Source organism: Pogona vitticeps, chromosome 2 (assembly GCF_051106095.1).
Source record: "Pogona vitticeps strain Pit_001003342236 chromosome 2, PviZW2.1, whole genome shotgun sequence".
In the NCBI taxonomy this organism is placed as follows: Eukaryota; Metazoa; Chordata; class Lepidosauria; order Squamata; family Agamidae; genus Pogona; species Pogona vitticeps.
In genome coordinates, this window is record NC_135784.1 from 194,243,322 (window position 1) to 194,258,272 (window position 14,951).

Consider the following 14,951-nt stretch of genomic DNA (forward strand, 5'->3'; position numbering starts at 1 on the left):
CTGGAATAGCAAATCAGCTGAAAACAAGGTGCATGCTTCCCACATGTGCTGTTTAAAGTTAAAAGTGTGCCGTTTTCATTTGTTTCTGCCATGTGGCCAAAATTCAGAGGCCCAAAGCCAATGTAGAGCAACTAGCAGGACTACAAAAATTGTGTGAGGGGGGAGATATGGCTTAAAGCCAGGTCTGTCCCAATCATATTTCAAACCCCTCACCCTGTATTTCCCCAAAAGACTCCCTGATTCCGCTTGGCCTTTGGTGATTTTCTCTCAGCTCCTGCCCAAGGTGACACGTGGTGTTGGGAAGCTATGGTGAGATTAGGTGAAGGCAAGGAAAACAATAGAAGATTCCCTTTTGACGTCAACCTGAGGCCTGGCAGCAGCACTGTCTTGTGTGACTTGAGCCTCATTCCCTTGGCTAGGGTTGTGTTCTGTCTTCTTTGCCACTGTTGTACATTGTGACTTTCCTCTTTTGTTCAGGCTCTGGCATCCCCGAGTTGAAAACAATCATGCGGGGAGTGGTCCTCAAGGAGTACCTCACGCCTAAAGCTTTTCTGGCCAAAGTTGTAAGCCTGACGGCGGGCCTGGGGAGCGGGATACCCGTTGGGAAAGAGGTGGGTCTAGCTCTGTGTGGGGTAGCGGGAGGTGAGGGCCAGGCCTGTGGTGAGTGATGAGGAGGCTGATTTTGTCATTTTTCTGGTAATGTCCTACGGAAGCGATGGCGAACCTATGGCACACGTGCCACAGACGGCATGCAGAGCCCTTCCTGTGGGCACGTGAGCCATAAGTCGCCGGATCGCTACTACCCCACCTCAGCCAAACCTGCAGAGGTGACTGCAGCCACGGTGCTGGCGCTTCAAGTTAAAGCGTTCAACAGGTGGTGGGCCAGGATCCAGAGTGGGGTCTCGAGGCACCTCCGTGCCTGGGATTCCCCCTTCCGCCACCACTTCCAGTTCCGCCGCTGCCGCCGCCTGCTGGTTCCCCCCTTCACACACACACACCAGTTTTGGCACTCGGGCCCAAAAAGGTTCGCTGCCACTGTCCTAGGGCTTGGGGTGGCATGGGTGGTCTAGATTCTGACTGTGATAGGCTCGTTCACTCTGAATTAATAGAGGGCTGGAGAGAAAAGGATGGCAATGGCAGGAAGTAGTTGATGCATGGTGGACAAAGGAAGAGGGTTTAACCACCACTCAGATATGCCAAGGGAAACAGGGAGGCCTTGGGAGGCAGGGTTGGAAGAAGGAGCAGCCCCGATAAAAGAGGTCCAGGCCCAAGAGAGCAGTGGTGTCTGGTGCCTACAAGGGTCGGTGGGGCACAAGGTCGAGCAGCCACTGGTGGGTGAAGCCAAGGATGACCATCTCCTGCTGCTTGACCTTGCTCCTTTCACCCCCCAATCACATGGGATATAATGAGCCAGGGCATTCACCGGGAGGGGGATACAGGCAGCACCTTGCTGAGGAGGTTACATCCTGATCCTGAGGTGGGGCAACACTCCATTTGCCCTAAGAGACTAGCCACTGCTTCTTGAGAGGGGAGAGGAAGAGGAAGTGTCAGGCAGGAAGAGAGCCAGTTCATGGACTGCTGGTTTCCCTCTCATGCTCTGGAGGAATACTGTAGGCATGTCCTTTTCTCTGTCACGGAAAACTTCCTGTGCCACCTTATTATTCTTCCTACATTTCTGATTTTCCTCACTACAGATGGATCTCCTCAATGTGTAATTTTGAATGACATGAAAAACAGTGATAGTCAAAAGATGCAGAGATACTTCCCACACAAGTAGGAAATTATAACAAGCCTATCAGAGTGGTGGTTAAAAATGGGAAAATGGTATCCTAGACGATGCTTTTCAGATTTCTTCAGCCAGTATGGGCTAAAATTGACCTTTCCCCCCCCCCTCTTCATCCACCCTTCTTTCCCCCTTCCTCTTTGCAGGGCCCCTTTGTACACATTGCTAGCATCTGTGCTGCTGTCCTCAGCAAGTTCATGTCCATTTTTTGTGGTGTCTATGAGGTAAGTGTTCTGCACACTCCATCTGATTTGTGAGAGAGATGTTTTGGTGGGAAGGAGCATTAGAGGCCTAGAATATGGATGTTGAAACCCGAACTAATAAGTAAATTGGAACAGATTAGTAAATTAGAGCATAGATGGGTAAATAGTATTGGAAATGACAAAAGCGGCAGCATAATATGAAGGAACCCTTCAGGAATAATTGTCCCAACAGCTATGGAGTCCAAAGGAAGCATTTAATATTCTAGACAGGATTATCATCTTTTGTTGATTCTTTTATCAACAAAAAAATTGATTCTATAAATCATAATAGCTGGAAAATGCTATAAGGAACATTCATGAAGCATGAGAAATTGAAGGTGATTTAAACAAGGCTTCTGGTAGCCAGGAATGGCTGTCTTTGACATTTGGGAGTCCTCTCCCCTGCCCAAGGTGAACTTGCCATTTATAATCATATGATGTCTAGGTAAAGGTTCCCCTTGACATTTAGTCCAGTCATGTCCGACTCTAGGGCACGGTGTTTATCCCCGTTTCCAAGCCATAGAGCCAGCATTCGTCTGTAGACAGTTTCCGTGGTCACGTGGCCAGCATGAGTAGACATGGAACGCCGTTACCTTCCCAACATGGTGGTACCTATTTATCTACTCACATTTTTACATGCTTTCGAACTGCTAGGTTGGCAGGAGCTGGGACAAGCAACGGGAGCTCACTCCGTCGCGTGGATTTGATCTTACGACTGCTGGTCTTCTGACCTTATAGCACAGAGGCTTCTGCGGTTTAATCCGCAGCGCCATCACGTCCCTGATGTCCATACCCCATTCCATTCCCCTTTGTTACCTTTTCCCTTGTGAGAATATATTTCTCAGAGCTTGCCATGTTACTTTTAGAAAGGAACTCTCTGAATTACTCATTACTGCTGGGCATTCAGCATGATTTATCATTGCTTTGGTCAGTGCTTGATAGTGTTAGACATTGTGAAGATGCATTGCTGTAGTTGCTAGATGAAGTAAAATATAGGAAAACTACTCTATATCTCCCATTAATGGCCATTTCTGATATTGCACCTTGCAAATACATACAGAAATACTAATACATACAAAAATCAATGAAAACTTCCCTTGCCACTTAGGATGGATAACAGAATGGTGTGGAACTTTAAAAATGACATATAGAGGGTTTAAATAGTTATTTTTGTAAATACTGTAATAGAAAATGTTAATTGCTATATCTGTAAGGTAAATTTATAACTAATTGTTCCATTAGCTTTATTTTGCAATTGCTGAAGTTGCAGGATTTCAGCTTCCTTTAAACAGAAATGGAATATTAGTATGGCATATGTTACTTAGTCTCCTGACTGTAGTCATTTGCCCTATATAATGTTGGCTGAGTAGCTGTACATACCCACAATTGGCTTAATCAAGGCTACGGTATTTATAGCAAGTATCAAGAGGAGAGGCAGATATTTTTAATTTTTAAAAGGAAACTACTAATCTGGTGGTTATAAGCTGCTCTGCTCTGAGGCTGGCTGTAGCTCTAGAATCTCATTGCTTCGTCTAACTCTAACTCTCTAAACTGAGAGGGGTGGGAGCTCTCGGGAGCAGTGGCTGGCTATAAAGTACCACCCCAATAAACTGTAGCAAACGCCAAAAGGATTTATTTTGAAAGAATCAGATGCATCTTAATAATGAATGAATGAATGAATGAATGAATGAATGAATGAATGAATGAATGAATGAATGAATGAATGAATGAATGAATGAATGAAGGTCTGCCAGGCTAGTATGGAAACTGGCACATACTGTAGGTGATACACAGATTGACCCAGAGACAACGCTGACTGCATGCCAGGACCAGATCTTGATACTGGACTTGTTCACTGTAATGAAGGCTGGCTTCCTGTGCTCTTGAGAAAGAGAAGGCCAGTTCTGCTACTAGCTGTGTGCTTTGCTTTGGGAGCGGAGGAGGGGGACTAACCTTGGGGCTATGCTTCCTCTAACCCTGGCATGCCTCTCTCTGTGGCTGGGCTTTCTGTTCCAGAATGTGCACAGGCAACTCGACCTCCTGGTGTCCGCTTGCGCAGTTGGAGTTGGATGTTGTTTCGGGGCTCCTCTTGGAGGCAAGTGCATTCCTGTATTTATACCTATTTCTGCTCTGGGCTGAGAACATTCCTGGAATGAGGACTACGTTTGCTACGCAACTGACATTGTGAATTTCGTTGTATGGGTATACTGTGTATATACTTACAATGACAATAAATTATTATTATTATTGTTTGTGGTGTGGCAATGCAAGACTTTAATCTCACGTAACCTGACTGAAAAATAGAAAAGGGACTAAAGGACATCCTATAGAAAATAGGATGTAGTTGTACTACAAGGAAGTGATGTCTCATGGATAGGCAGGAAACGACTTAGATCATGAGTTCCTATGCTCTAATTCCACTTTCCAGGGCTCGCTTGCATTCCATCCTCCCATAACTGCTTAGCCAAATGTTAATTATCACAGAAAATGATTCGCTTGTATTTGCACTTCCAGCAGCTATTCTATAATAAGTAAAGATAGATCCACTGACAGATGATACCTTTCAATAATACTGATTTAATTTACTCTCTTTACTAACACATCTCACATCAGAAACCAGTGCAGCACAAACTACTGCAGGATAAATGAATATAGTGTCTTGCAAGTAGAGAAAAACCCTTCAGTGACATGTAATAATGTATGCAGCATGTAAGTGTGGCTCTCTGAAGGAGTGATTGTTGATATGTGGGAATAAGAGTATTAGAAGTAGATATCCCTGTTTTAAGGCATAAGATGTTGGAGGCAGTGCAAGTACAGGTTATCTGCCAGTATCCATTTGATTGGGAAAAGACACTGTGATATTAAGTAATGCAGGCAACGAAGGAATACAGTTAATTCAATCAACTCACTAATGGTTCTTTATAATACAGCCAAGAAAATGATGTGTACCTGTATTTCATTCTTACTCTTCCTTCTAATATCAGCCAACTAAGAGTTCGTCTGAACAGAATTAATTATAAACTTTTCTAAAAGCTTGAAGAAATACATTTAATATGATTTGTGCTTGAGTTTTTTAAAAAAGGAGGTAGGTTTGTGCTGTGATCAAAAGCTTCTGGTTTGAAATCTTTTCAGTGGGGACTCATCCTACCACTCTATTTTGCAGATCAGTTGTTTTCACAACTCTTTCAAAAACATTAAGGAAACCTTTGAAAACTCTTTAAAGAAGGATCTTTTGTGCTGGATTTGTGTGTGGTGGGGGTTATTTGTTAATAGTTGTACATTTTATGCACATACTGTATCACACATCATCTGGATTGTATAGAATTTTGTATAATTTGTCAAAACTTTAGCATTTGTGTCCTGTGTTTTCTCCATACAGTATATACTGTAATTTAGAAGTTCATTGTATAGTGGAAATGTCTTAAATTCTCACATTTAAAAAACACCATATTTATAAATTTGAAGGCAATCATTTTTTAAAGATTTTACAACCTTTTTTTCCTAGAATTCCTAGTGTCTATAATTTATAAGATTAAAGCCATGTATATATTGCAGCTATACATTTTAATTTTCCAGGTAATTTTGAGTAGTATAACTTCCACAGAGCTCTCTAATAGACAGAACATTCTGCAATGGTGATGTATTTATTGGATCACTAAGAAAGTAAGAGCAAGTGTGGTATAGTGGATAGAGTCTCAGAGTAGGAGACCTGAGTTCAGGTCCCTGCTTAGCCATGGAAACTCACTCGGGGATGACAAGGTAAACCACTCCTTAAATATTTCATGTACCTCTTGCTAAGGTAAAATCTAAGTAAAAATCTTAGGATGACAGCACAATAGGAAAAAAGAAGAAATAACCTAGTGAATTACACTAGAAATGGGCACTTTGTATTTGTATCTCAGGGGTACAAATATGATCTGTGGCACTGGGGCCCAATTCCCCCCCCCCAGAACTGTCCAGGTGACTCACTGGGCTCTGCATGATGCCGGAGTCTTGTTGCAGTGGTGGTGTGCCAATCCTGGCATGGGCCTGACTGGTCCTTCCCCGCCTCCCTGCACAGCCAACCACTTTGGTGTGGAAGCAGGACGGCGAGTCTCCCTGCTCAGCCAGTGAGTGAGTGGCCAAACAGGGATGTGGGGAAGGGCCAGCCGGGCTCAGCCCAGGATTGGCGCAGTGATGACAAACAAGGGCCCCAGTGCCATGTGGATCCCAGTGAGCCCCCCAGCCAGTTCTGGGGGAGGCAGTTGGGTCCCTCATATTCATATCCCCGAGATAGGAATACAAAGTGCCTGTCCCTAAACATAACATTTTCCAGGGTTAGATGGTATCAAATATGTGGAGAATCAACAAGTCCAAAATAAAATTGAATAGAATCTGGCAAAATATTGTCTATGTTCTTAAATTAAGATGATTGGAGATTGCTGGGTTACAGAAAAAAAAAACTATCTCAGTGGTATCCAGTTGTCCCCTCTCTGTAGGCAACACCCTGGCTGGGTCCCTGGTAGATCTGATAGGTATCAATGTGGGTAACAGCTGCACTCCTTGAATGATCACCCCAAGTGAATGCCTGAAGTGGACCTTTGCCTGGGTGGCAAGCTCTGTCCTTCAAAACATGCACATTCATGACAGGTGGTCTGCTGAAGATGCCCCATGTCTTAGTGTGAGGCCGGCTACTGCTCTGTCCCACACTCCTCCTATAAGTGTCCACTCTGGGCCAGATAATCACATTGAAGGGCAGGAGATACAGAGAGATTCTGACAACTCTTTGTCTTTGTTTGTGTCAGAAGCAATTCTGTAGTGCTTCCGGAGTGGATTAATGTAATAGGTGTAACATGTGTAGTTAGATAACATCTGTAAGACCATCCTGTTGCACTCGCTTCAAATTCTGTCACTCACTCTTCCCTTTCTTTCCTGCTCCGGTCTCTTATTTTCTCTGTGTGCATCTCTCTCTCTTTCTCTTTCATGTCTCTTCCACCAGTAGCAGCCATATTATTACACCGATGTCCTGACGGTGGGATGTGCTGTAGGGGTTGGCTGCTGTTTCGGGACACCGCTTGGAGGCAAGTGGCCGCTGATTGTTGCCTTGTTTTTCTCAGAAATGTCACGTTCTTCCTTCCTGCCCCTATGCTCAAATCTTCATCCTCTCAGCTCTTTCTGCAGCTATAGGCTGTCTATGTTGTTAAAGACAACTGTTTTCAAATTAGATGTGAGCACACTGTCTGCATTTATGGCATGGAAGCTATTCCCACAGGCTTCTTCTCATGCTGCTCCAGTAACATGTTTCCTCGTGAAGCCGTGTGAGTGGAGCTGATGCTGTACTTCTGAGAGGCACAGTGTTGCTATAATAACAGGGGGGGGGTGTAACGTGGAGGAGCAGTTATCCTTCCAGTAAGAAAGTAGTTTCAAATCTTTGTTCTGGAGAACCTCAGCACATTTTCTTCAGTTGAACAAGTTTCCATGAAAACAGCTTGTTTGTCACTAGGGTCCTTATCTCTCCAATGTGTTGATGTGGGGGACTGTTGGGATGTTCTGTGGTCCCCCTCCCTCCATTCTCTCAGAATAACAATGAGATGTAATTGTTGTCACCAGACCTGCTTCTGAAATGAAGTGTAGAATTTAATCCAACAGCAAGAGTTCTGTCAACGCCAAACGTTTAGAAATCACTGCACGGATGGACTGACTACACAATACTCATAGAATCATATGGAGTTGGAAAGGGCCTACAAGGCCACTGAGTTAAGCCCCGTGCTCAATGCAAGAATCCAAATCAAAGTGTATCTGACAGAGAGCAGTCCAACTTTCTCTTGAATGCCTCCAGTGTTGGAGCACTCACCACCTCTCGAGATAATTGTTTGTGCTGCTCTAACACTTAATGTTTGATATATTTTTTGTTCCCCCAAATAGTGAAATATGTATTTTTCTCAGCACCTAAATTTCTTCATCAACATATCTAGCAATTAGTAGATTTTATTTTGTGATTGGGCACTGGAAGGTAAACTCAATATAATTTGAAAGTCTGATAGCAAAGGCTTGTATATCTGAGCAAATCTTGGTAACAGGGAAAAACAGTGAATTGGATAGAATATACAATCCTTTCAATGCTGATATGATCAGATTAAAATGTGAATTGGTATACTGTCGACGTGCTTACCCCATTTCCATTGTGACCTCAACTCTTATGTGAGGAAAAAAACTATTATTTTGAGGTGAAGGTGACCATTCTTTATACCCAGATGTGGTGTCACCCCTGAACCCTCACTATCACAGACTTTCTCAACTCATGCAAGTGGGAGTGATGACTGATATTTGTGACAAAATATTTTGAAGTCATGTGTGTGAGAGAGACAGAGCTGTCATGTATTGCTGAGAACATCTCTTTTTCCCCCTTTAGGTGTTCTTTTTAGCATTGAAGTAACTTCTACCTATTTTGCTGTTCGGAACTACTGGCGTGGGTTCTTTGCAGCCACTTTCAGTGCCTTTGTTTTCCGGGTGTTTGCCGTCTGGAACAAAGACGCAGGTAGGGCGGGACACCATTTCCCAGTCTCTCTTGTGACAATGTCTTTCTCCTCACCCCCGAAGATCCCCTTCCACACAGCTTCTGCTGGGGATGGTGTGGAAAAAACATAGGGAAAACATTACATCTCTCTTTAGCTACACACTGCCTTTTCACCTAAATGACAGACCAGAGATGGAAGAGTTACTTCTGAAGTGGCAAGCACCTGTTCGGCTAATAAACGAAGCAGCACAAACTGCCGAACCAGCGGTTCATGCCCATCTCTAGAAACCACTGTAAGATGTTTCCTTGCTTGAAGGAAAAACTCAGCATTATGCTACTTTGCTCTGGTCTGGAGCTCATTTTGTCAATAACACACAGAGGTGGAAGCTAGGAACAAAGAAGGTGGTGTCCCCTCTAAAAAACCAGTTTCCTGAAGCCATTGCTTCATACTGCTATGTGCTAAGGCCATAACGTTGGAATTCAGGGGCAAATGTGAGGGCAACAGAGACAGCTTTCTAAAGCAATCCAAGCGTTAACATTGGTGCAGAGCTTTTATTTGCCTGGCTTTGCTTAACCCGTAGCTTGAGATTACTGATAAAAATTCCTTCCGCTTCTCTTCCAGGTGTTAACCTGCAATGAGGGCAAAACCAGCTTCCAAAGCGAACTGTTCACTGGGGTGGGGGAGAACCCCAGCTGGTGTTGTGACTTTAGTGTAGACACTTATCTAACATTGAACTGGCAAATGGCACTTTGTGCTTTCAGTCTTGGCCAATTCATCATGAAGCATTCCATTCCTCACCCACCACTGCTGTTTACATCGGGGCAGAAAACCGAGTATATTTCTTTAAGTAACAGGAAGAGTGCTTTCTTCTCTTCCATTCTATTTGTCTCCAGTTTTCTTAGTACTTTTAGAAGGTCTAGGGGGCATGGAGATTATCTGCTGATTTGTTTGTCTTGTTTACAAAAAGCAGGGATTTACAAGGTTGCACACATAGGGGTAATGCAGGAGTTCAAGCAAAAGCAATAGCAAAACAGCAAGCTATTTTTGCTTTATCTTTTTTTATTAAAAGAGGAAAAACAGCTAAAGATGTGAAACCCCAGTGTTACACCAATTGATGTTGCTGATGCACCTATTGATAATTTTGTGGATCTAAACTCTTTTCATGTAGCAGCAGAAGCAGCAAGACCTTTCATACTGATGTGTCCTCGAGGCTGGACAGATTTCACTCCTGTCCAAAAATGTATAAAAACAGCATTAAGCTAATGAGTTCTTTAGAATGAGATGCTCGGAACTCAAGCAGAGCCAAAGGGAAGGTTTCTAGAATGCTTTTCATGCCATGCCTTTGGTGTATGCCCTGAGATCTCATCTTTTCCCTTTACCTTCCATTGCCTTGGGCTCCTGTTTTTAGCACTGCACATTTCAATTTCTGTCACGTCCTTTTTCTTTCTCTTAGTAATTCTTCCCATCTCTTTTTCCCCGCTTACAGTCACCATCACAGCCTTGTTCAGAACCAACTTTCGTATGGATTTTCCCTTTGACCTGCAGGAGCTGCCAGCTTTTGCTGTAATAGGGTAAGCCCACAGGGATCCGGCTAATTGCAATGCAGGAATGATAAAGGGTGAGCCATGCTGAAAAGTCCTTGCAGAAAGCAGAATAGCTCCCTGCTTAAGAGTTTTCTGGAGGTTCCAGCTGAGTCCTGACACAGCCCCAGCCCCATTATTAGTTTCCTTATAATGGCTTGTTTCAGACTAGAAACATAGCCCTAGGATCGTCATGGTTTGCTCTAGGGCGATCAGCTATAAAGGACGGCTGCCATGGCCAGGCTTCTGTGCTTTTAAAGATGGTGCCAAGGAGTGACCTCTTGGCAGATGGCACTTGTCATTCAAGATGGGGAAGGGCTGCATCTGCCCAAATCTTCTTGTGTATGGTATTAAAGGGTGCAGGAGCCTTGCTGAGCAGCCCCCTGTATACCCAATCACCCTCACCTGTTCCAAAAGGATACTTTCTATCAGCCTTGGGAGTGGCTGTTCATTTATTGGGGTAAGCAGTTGAAGGCAGTTTAAGTCACTTGAAGTGGTTTCAACTCACCCATTACAAATTCTAGGTTGTGTTCAGTGCCAACAGATTACAAGAGGGGCGGCTGTTCTGCAAGAAGTTGTCCAGCGATTAACAGGATGAGGGGGAACTGCGACACAACTAATGCAAGCAAGATGTAGCCCCATGAAGTCATATATTTTATGTGCAGTGTCTTGTGGGATGCTTTATTCAATACCTTCAGTAAAGCTTTGCACAAGAAGAGGTCCTGAACATGGCTTGTCATGCATTGTGGGATACAGTGAGCTAGTGGAGTCAAATTACCGGATTCCACATGGCACAAGGACGAGGACACGAACCCTGCATGGGTTGGAAGCTATCTGCTAGTTGAATAACAATTGGATACAACCACCCTAGGTTACCTACATGTTGAGCTGGAAGTGAATGATACCATGATTCTGCACATTTTTTTTGCTTATTCCAAAGCCCAGCATCTGTTTTCCTCATCAGGTTATTTGTTTGTTTGTATTTTATTTATTTGACTTTTATACTGCCCATCTAGTGGCATGGCACTAATCTGGGCAGTTTACAAACATAAACATAACAAAACAAACCCCACCCACCCATCCACAAATAATCCAAAAAGCAACCCCCCCCAAGAGAACAATAACCCCAGGTAGCAATGGCAGGGAGAGAAAAAATTGCTGCTAAGCGATAACATTGCTAAGCGAAAATAAAAAGCCCATAGAAATGGATTAAAAAGCTATTAATGCGTTCCTATAGGATAAAAACTCATCTTTAAGTGAAGATCCTCCATAGTGCCACCATTTTCAGTGCCTCTAAAGCAAGGTATCTGTGCCTGAAAACAGCGGGCGGCCATTTTGAAACCGCCGATCAGCTGGCCAAAAATGGGGGCTTTGCGATGATCGCTTCCCTGCGATCATTGCAAAGCGAATTTCCCCCATAGGGACCATCGCAAAGCGATCACTTTTGCAATGGCAAAAAGTCCATCGCAAAGTGATTTCATCGCTATACGGAGCAATTGCTATGCGAGGCACCACTGTAGTTAAATCTACAGTATGTGTACAATAGATCCCCCCCCTCGTTATTTTGTTAGTGCTTAGAAGAGCCCGGAAAGACCATTTTAGCCACAGTGGATGTGGCATATACTGTACATGGTCTCTTGATTTTGATCTGACACGGCTTGTACATACAGTACATTCAAATAAAGGGATAACTGAGCCATGTGGTAATACTCAGAATTAATTTTTTGTTTGCATGTCTCATTTCCTTTTCTACAGGATCTGCTCTGGGTTCCTAGGAGCGTTTTTTGTGTATTTCAATCGGCAAGTTGTTTTGTGTGTCCGTCGACACACTGCCCTCAGTCAGTTCCTAACTAAATAGTGAGTATTTACAAAGCTCTGCTCGTTTGGAATCCAAGCTTGTCAACAGTTGGAATGTACCATTGACCCTACTCTGCAGTGTTCCTCAGTGGCATTGTTGCGGATTTATGGAGTTGGTTTGGAACCAGCATGCCTTCATAGCAGCCCCCAGAGTAGAATACTCATGCTGGAAAGAAGATTTTTTTTTCTAATTCAGATTGTCTTAAGTGGCGGAAATATGGCACAAGAAATATTCTTGATGGAAATAATAAATAAGAAGGCTTTTGTGACATTCAGTTTACTTTCAGAATAAATTTAAGAGAGATTGTCAATGGAAATATCCCTTGTTCTATAGGAAAAAATTGTAAAAGTGGCGCTAGAGAGGCGGTCCAAGTCCTCTAGGCTTAAGAAACAAACAGAGAAAAGACAGGCATCAGAAACTACAGAAATGTTCTTTGGATAGAATCGGACAAGGGATTCCTCCAGGATATGGCCTTTTGTACCACAGCAGTGCGATTTTGTTTGGTTCAAAGCAGCCCTCGTGCAAAGCGAAAATGATGCTGCAGCACAGCATTAATAATCTAAAACCTCTCCAACTCATCATGCAAAATGTTGCTGTTACTACCACTTTGAAAACAATGCACAGAATCCCGTGCATGGATTTCCTGACTCCTTTACCCTTGAATACAAAGAAAGTTCAGTGTTTCACTGAACATACAAAATGAAAAGTAATTGGTATTGATTTTTTTATTTGTGAAGAGGAGGTTGTTGTGACTAATGTGCTTAACTGGTTTTAATGACACAAGCATAACTAACAGTAGCTAAATGGGGACCATTAACCTCTGATGGTGGTTCAGTTGAAGAACACTGGGTCTGAAATACAGTGAAAAGTTTTTCTGTTTCATTTGAACACCAATAGCTCATTTATATCTGTAAGTAACTACTTTTTCTCCACTCATCCAGTAACGAATACATACACATACCGTAAGTTATAATGGAATTGTGGAGACACTGCATAGCGTTAGAACATATTTTGCATGCCAAAAGTCTGAGTTTCAGACACAGCATCTCCATCTGAGCCACAGGTCTGGGAAGAAACTTTGACCTGAAGTGTGGGAGACTCTCGGACAGTCAGAGGACACAATAAATAGGCTGAACAGGCTAGCATTGTGATTCTAAATAACGCCATAGCCTTAAGATATGGTCATCCCTGGCCAACTGTTTAGAGGTGGTTGTTTTTAAGAAATGGTCTCGGTAGATTCACAGAGGATAGGATAACTGTTCAGAGGCAGATAATTCTGATCCTGCAGTTAAATAGGAAAAGATCATCCATCGCCATCGCATCCGGTGCTAATGAGTTTCCCAGAGGCAGCTGGCTAGCCACGAGATCCTCCAATCAATCACAGCAATACTGAGGACCAGTCTCATACCTACCTACTATTGATTAAAAACAACTTTGATGTGTCTTTCTTCGCTAGTCCACATCATCTAAGGAATTAATTTTTTATTCTCTCCACGCTAAGAGAATATTAATGGTAGTAACAGCACATGCTATGATTTTTAAAAGCACAGATGGCTTCCGTTCCACTGCGGCTATATGCGTTTAGGCACAGGATCAGTGTAAGCGAAAGGGATAAATGATGCCTTTTAGTATGTCTGATACCACCCCACCACACAAACACATCTTCCCTCCTCAGCATTTTCCATTGCTGGCAAGAGGTCCTACTCACCTGAAAGGAACTCATAAATAATGTATTATTTAAAATGGAAAGGACAAGGTGCATTTTACGCAAGTCGATTTTTTTCTTCTACGGTGTCCAATCCATAAAAACAGTGTGAAACAAAATAGGAGAGAGTGCAAGTAAGCATATTTGTGAATCTATTTTTGCTGTTGTTTCGTCATTAAGTCATGTCCGACTCTTCGTGACCTCATGGACCAGAGCACGTCAGGCCCTCCTGTCTTCCACTGCCTCCCGGAATTGGATCAAATTCATGTTGGTAGCTTCGATGACAATGTCTAACCATCTCGTCTTCTGTCATCCCCTTCTCCTCTTGCACTTACACTTTCCCAACATTAGGGTCTTTTCCAGGGAGTCTTCTCTTCTCATGAGATGGCCAAAGTATTGGAGCCTCAGCTTCAGGATCTGTCCTTCCATTTAGCACTCTGGGTAGATTTCCTTCAGAATTGATAGTTTTGTTCTCTTTGCAGTCCAGGGGACTCTCAAGAGTCTCCTCCACAATTCAAAATAATCAATTCTTCGGCGGTCAGCCTTCTTTATGGTCCAACTCTCACTTCCATATATCGCTGCTGGAAAAACCATAGCTTTGACTATGCAGATCTTTGTCGGCAAGGTGATGTCTCTGCTTTTTAAGATGCTGTCTAGGTTTGTCATCGCTTTCCTCCCAAGAAGCAGGCGTCTTTTAATTTCGTGGCTGCTGTCATAATCTGCAGTGATCATGGAGCCCAAGAAAGTAAAATCTGCCACTGTCTCCATATCTTCCACTTCTATTTGCTAGGAGGTGATGGGACCAGTGGCCATGATCTTAGTTTTTTCAATGTTGAACTTCAGACCATTTTTTGCGCTCTCCTCTTTCACCCTCATTAAGAGGTTCTTTAATTCCTCCTCACTTTCTGCCATCAGAGTGGTATCATCTGCATATCTGAGGTTGTTATTACTTCCAGCAATTTTAATTCCGGCTTGGGATTCATCAGTCCTGCCTTTTGCATGATGTATCCTGCATATAAGTTGAATAAGCAGGGAGACAATATACAGCCTTGTTGTACTCCTTTCCCAATTTTGAACCAATCAGTTGTTCCATATCCAGTTCTGACTGTTGCTTCCTGTCCCACATATAATTTCTCAGGAGATAGATAAGGTAGGCACTCCCATTTCTTTAAGAACTTGCCATAGTTTGCTGTGATCCACACAGTCAAAGGCTTTTGCATAGTCAATGAAGCAGAAGTAGATGTTTTTCTGGAACTTTTCTGGCTTTCTCCATAATCCAGCACATT

General features: G+C 43.2%; 1 protein-coding gene across 1 annotated transcript in view; it reads left to right on the forward strand.

The window, feature by feature from the left end:
* Positions 1-14,951, forward strand: part of CLCN1 (chloride voltage-gated channel 1) — an 81,938-nt gene that overhangs the window by 32,227 nt on the left and 34,760 nt on the right. The window contains exons 5-10 of the mRNA XM_078384078.1: positions 478-611; positions 1,930-2,007; positions 7,007-7,085; positions 8,417-8,542; positions 10,009-10,093; positions 11,858-11,959. Of these exons, the coding sequence (XP_078240204.1) occupies positions 478-611; positions 1,930-2,007; positions 7,007-7,085; positions 8,417-8,542; positions 10,009-10,093; positions 11,858-11,959 (604 nt within the window). The remainder of the gene's footprint in view (positions 1-477; positions 612-1,929; positions 2,008-7,006; positions 7,086-8,416; positions 8,543-10,008; positions 10,094-11,857; positions 11,960-14,951) is intronic.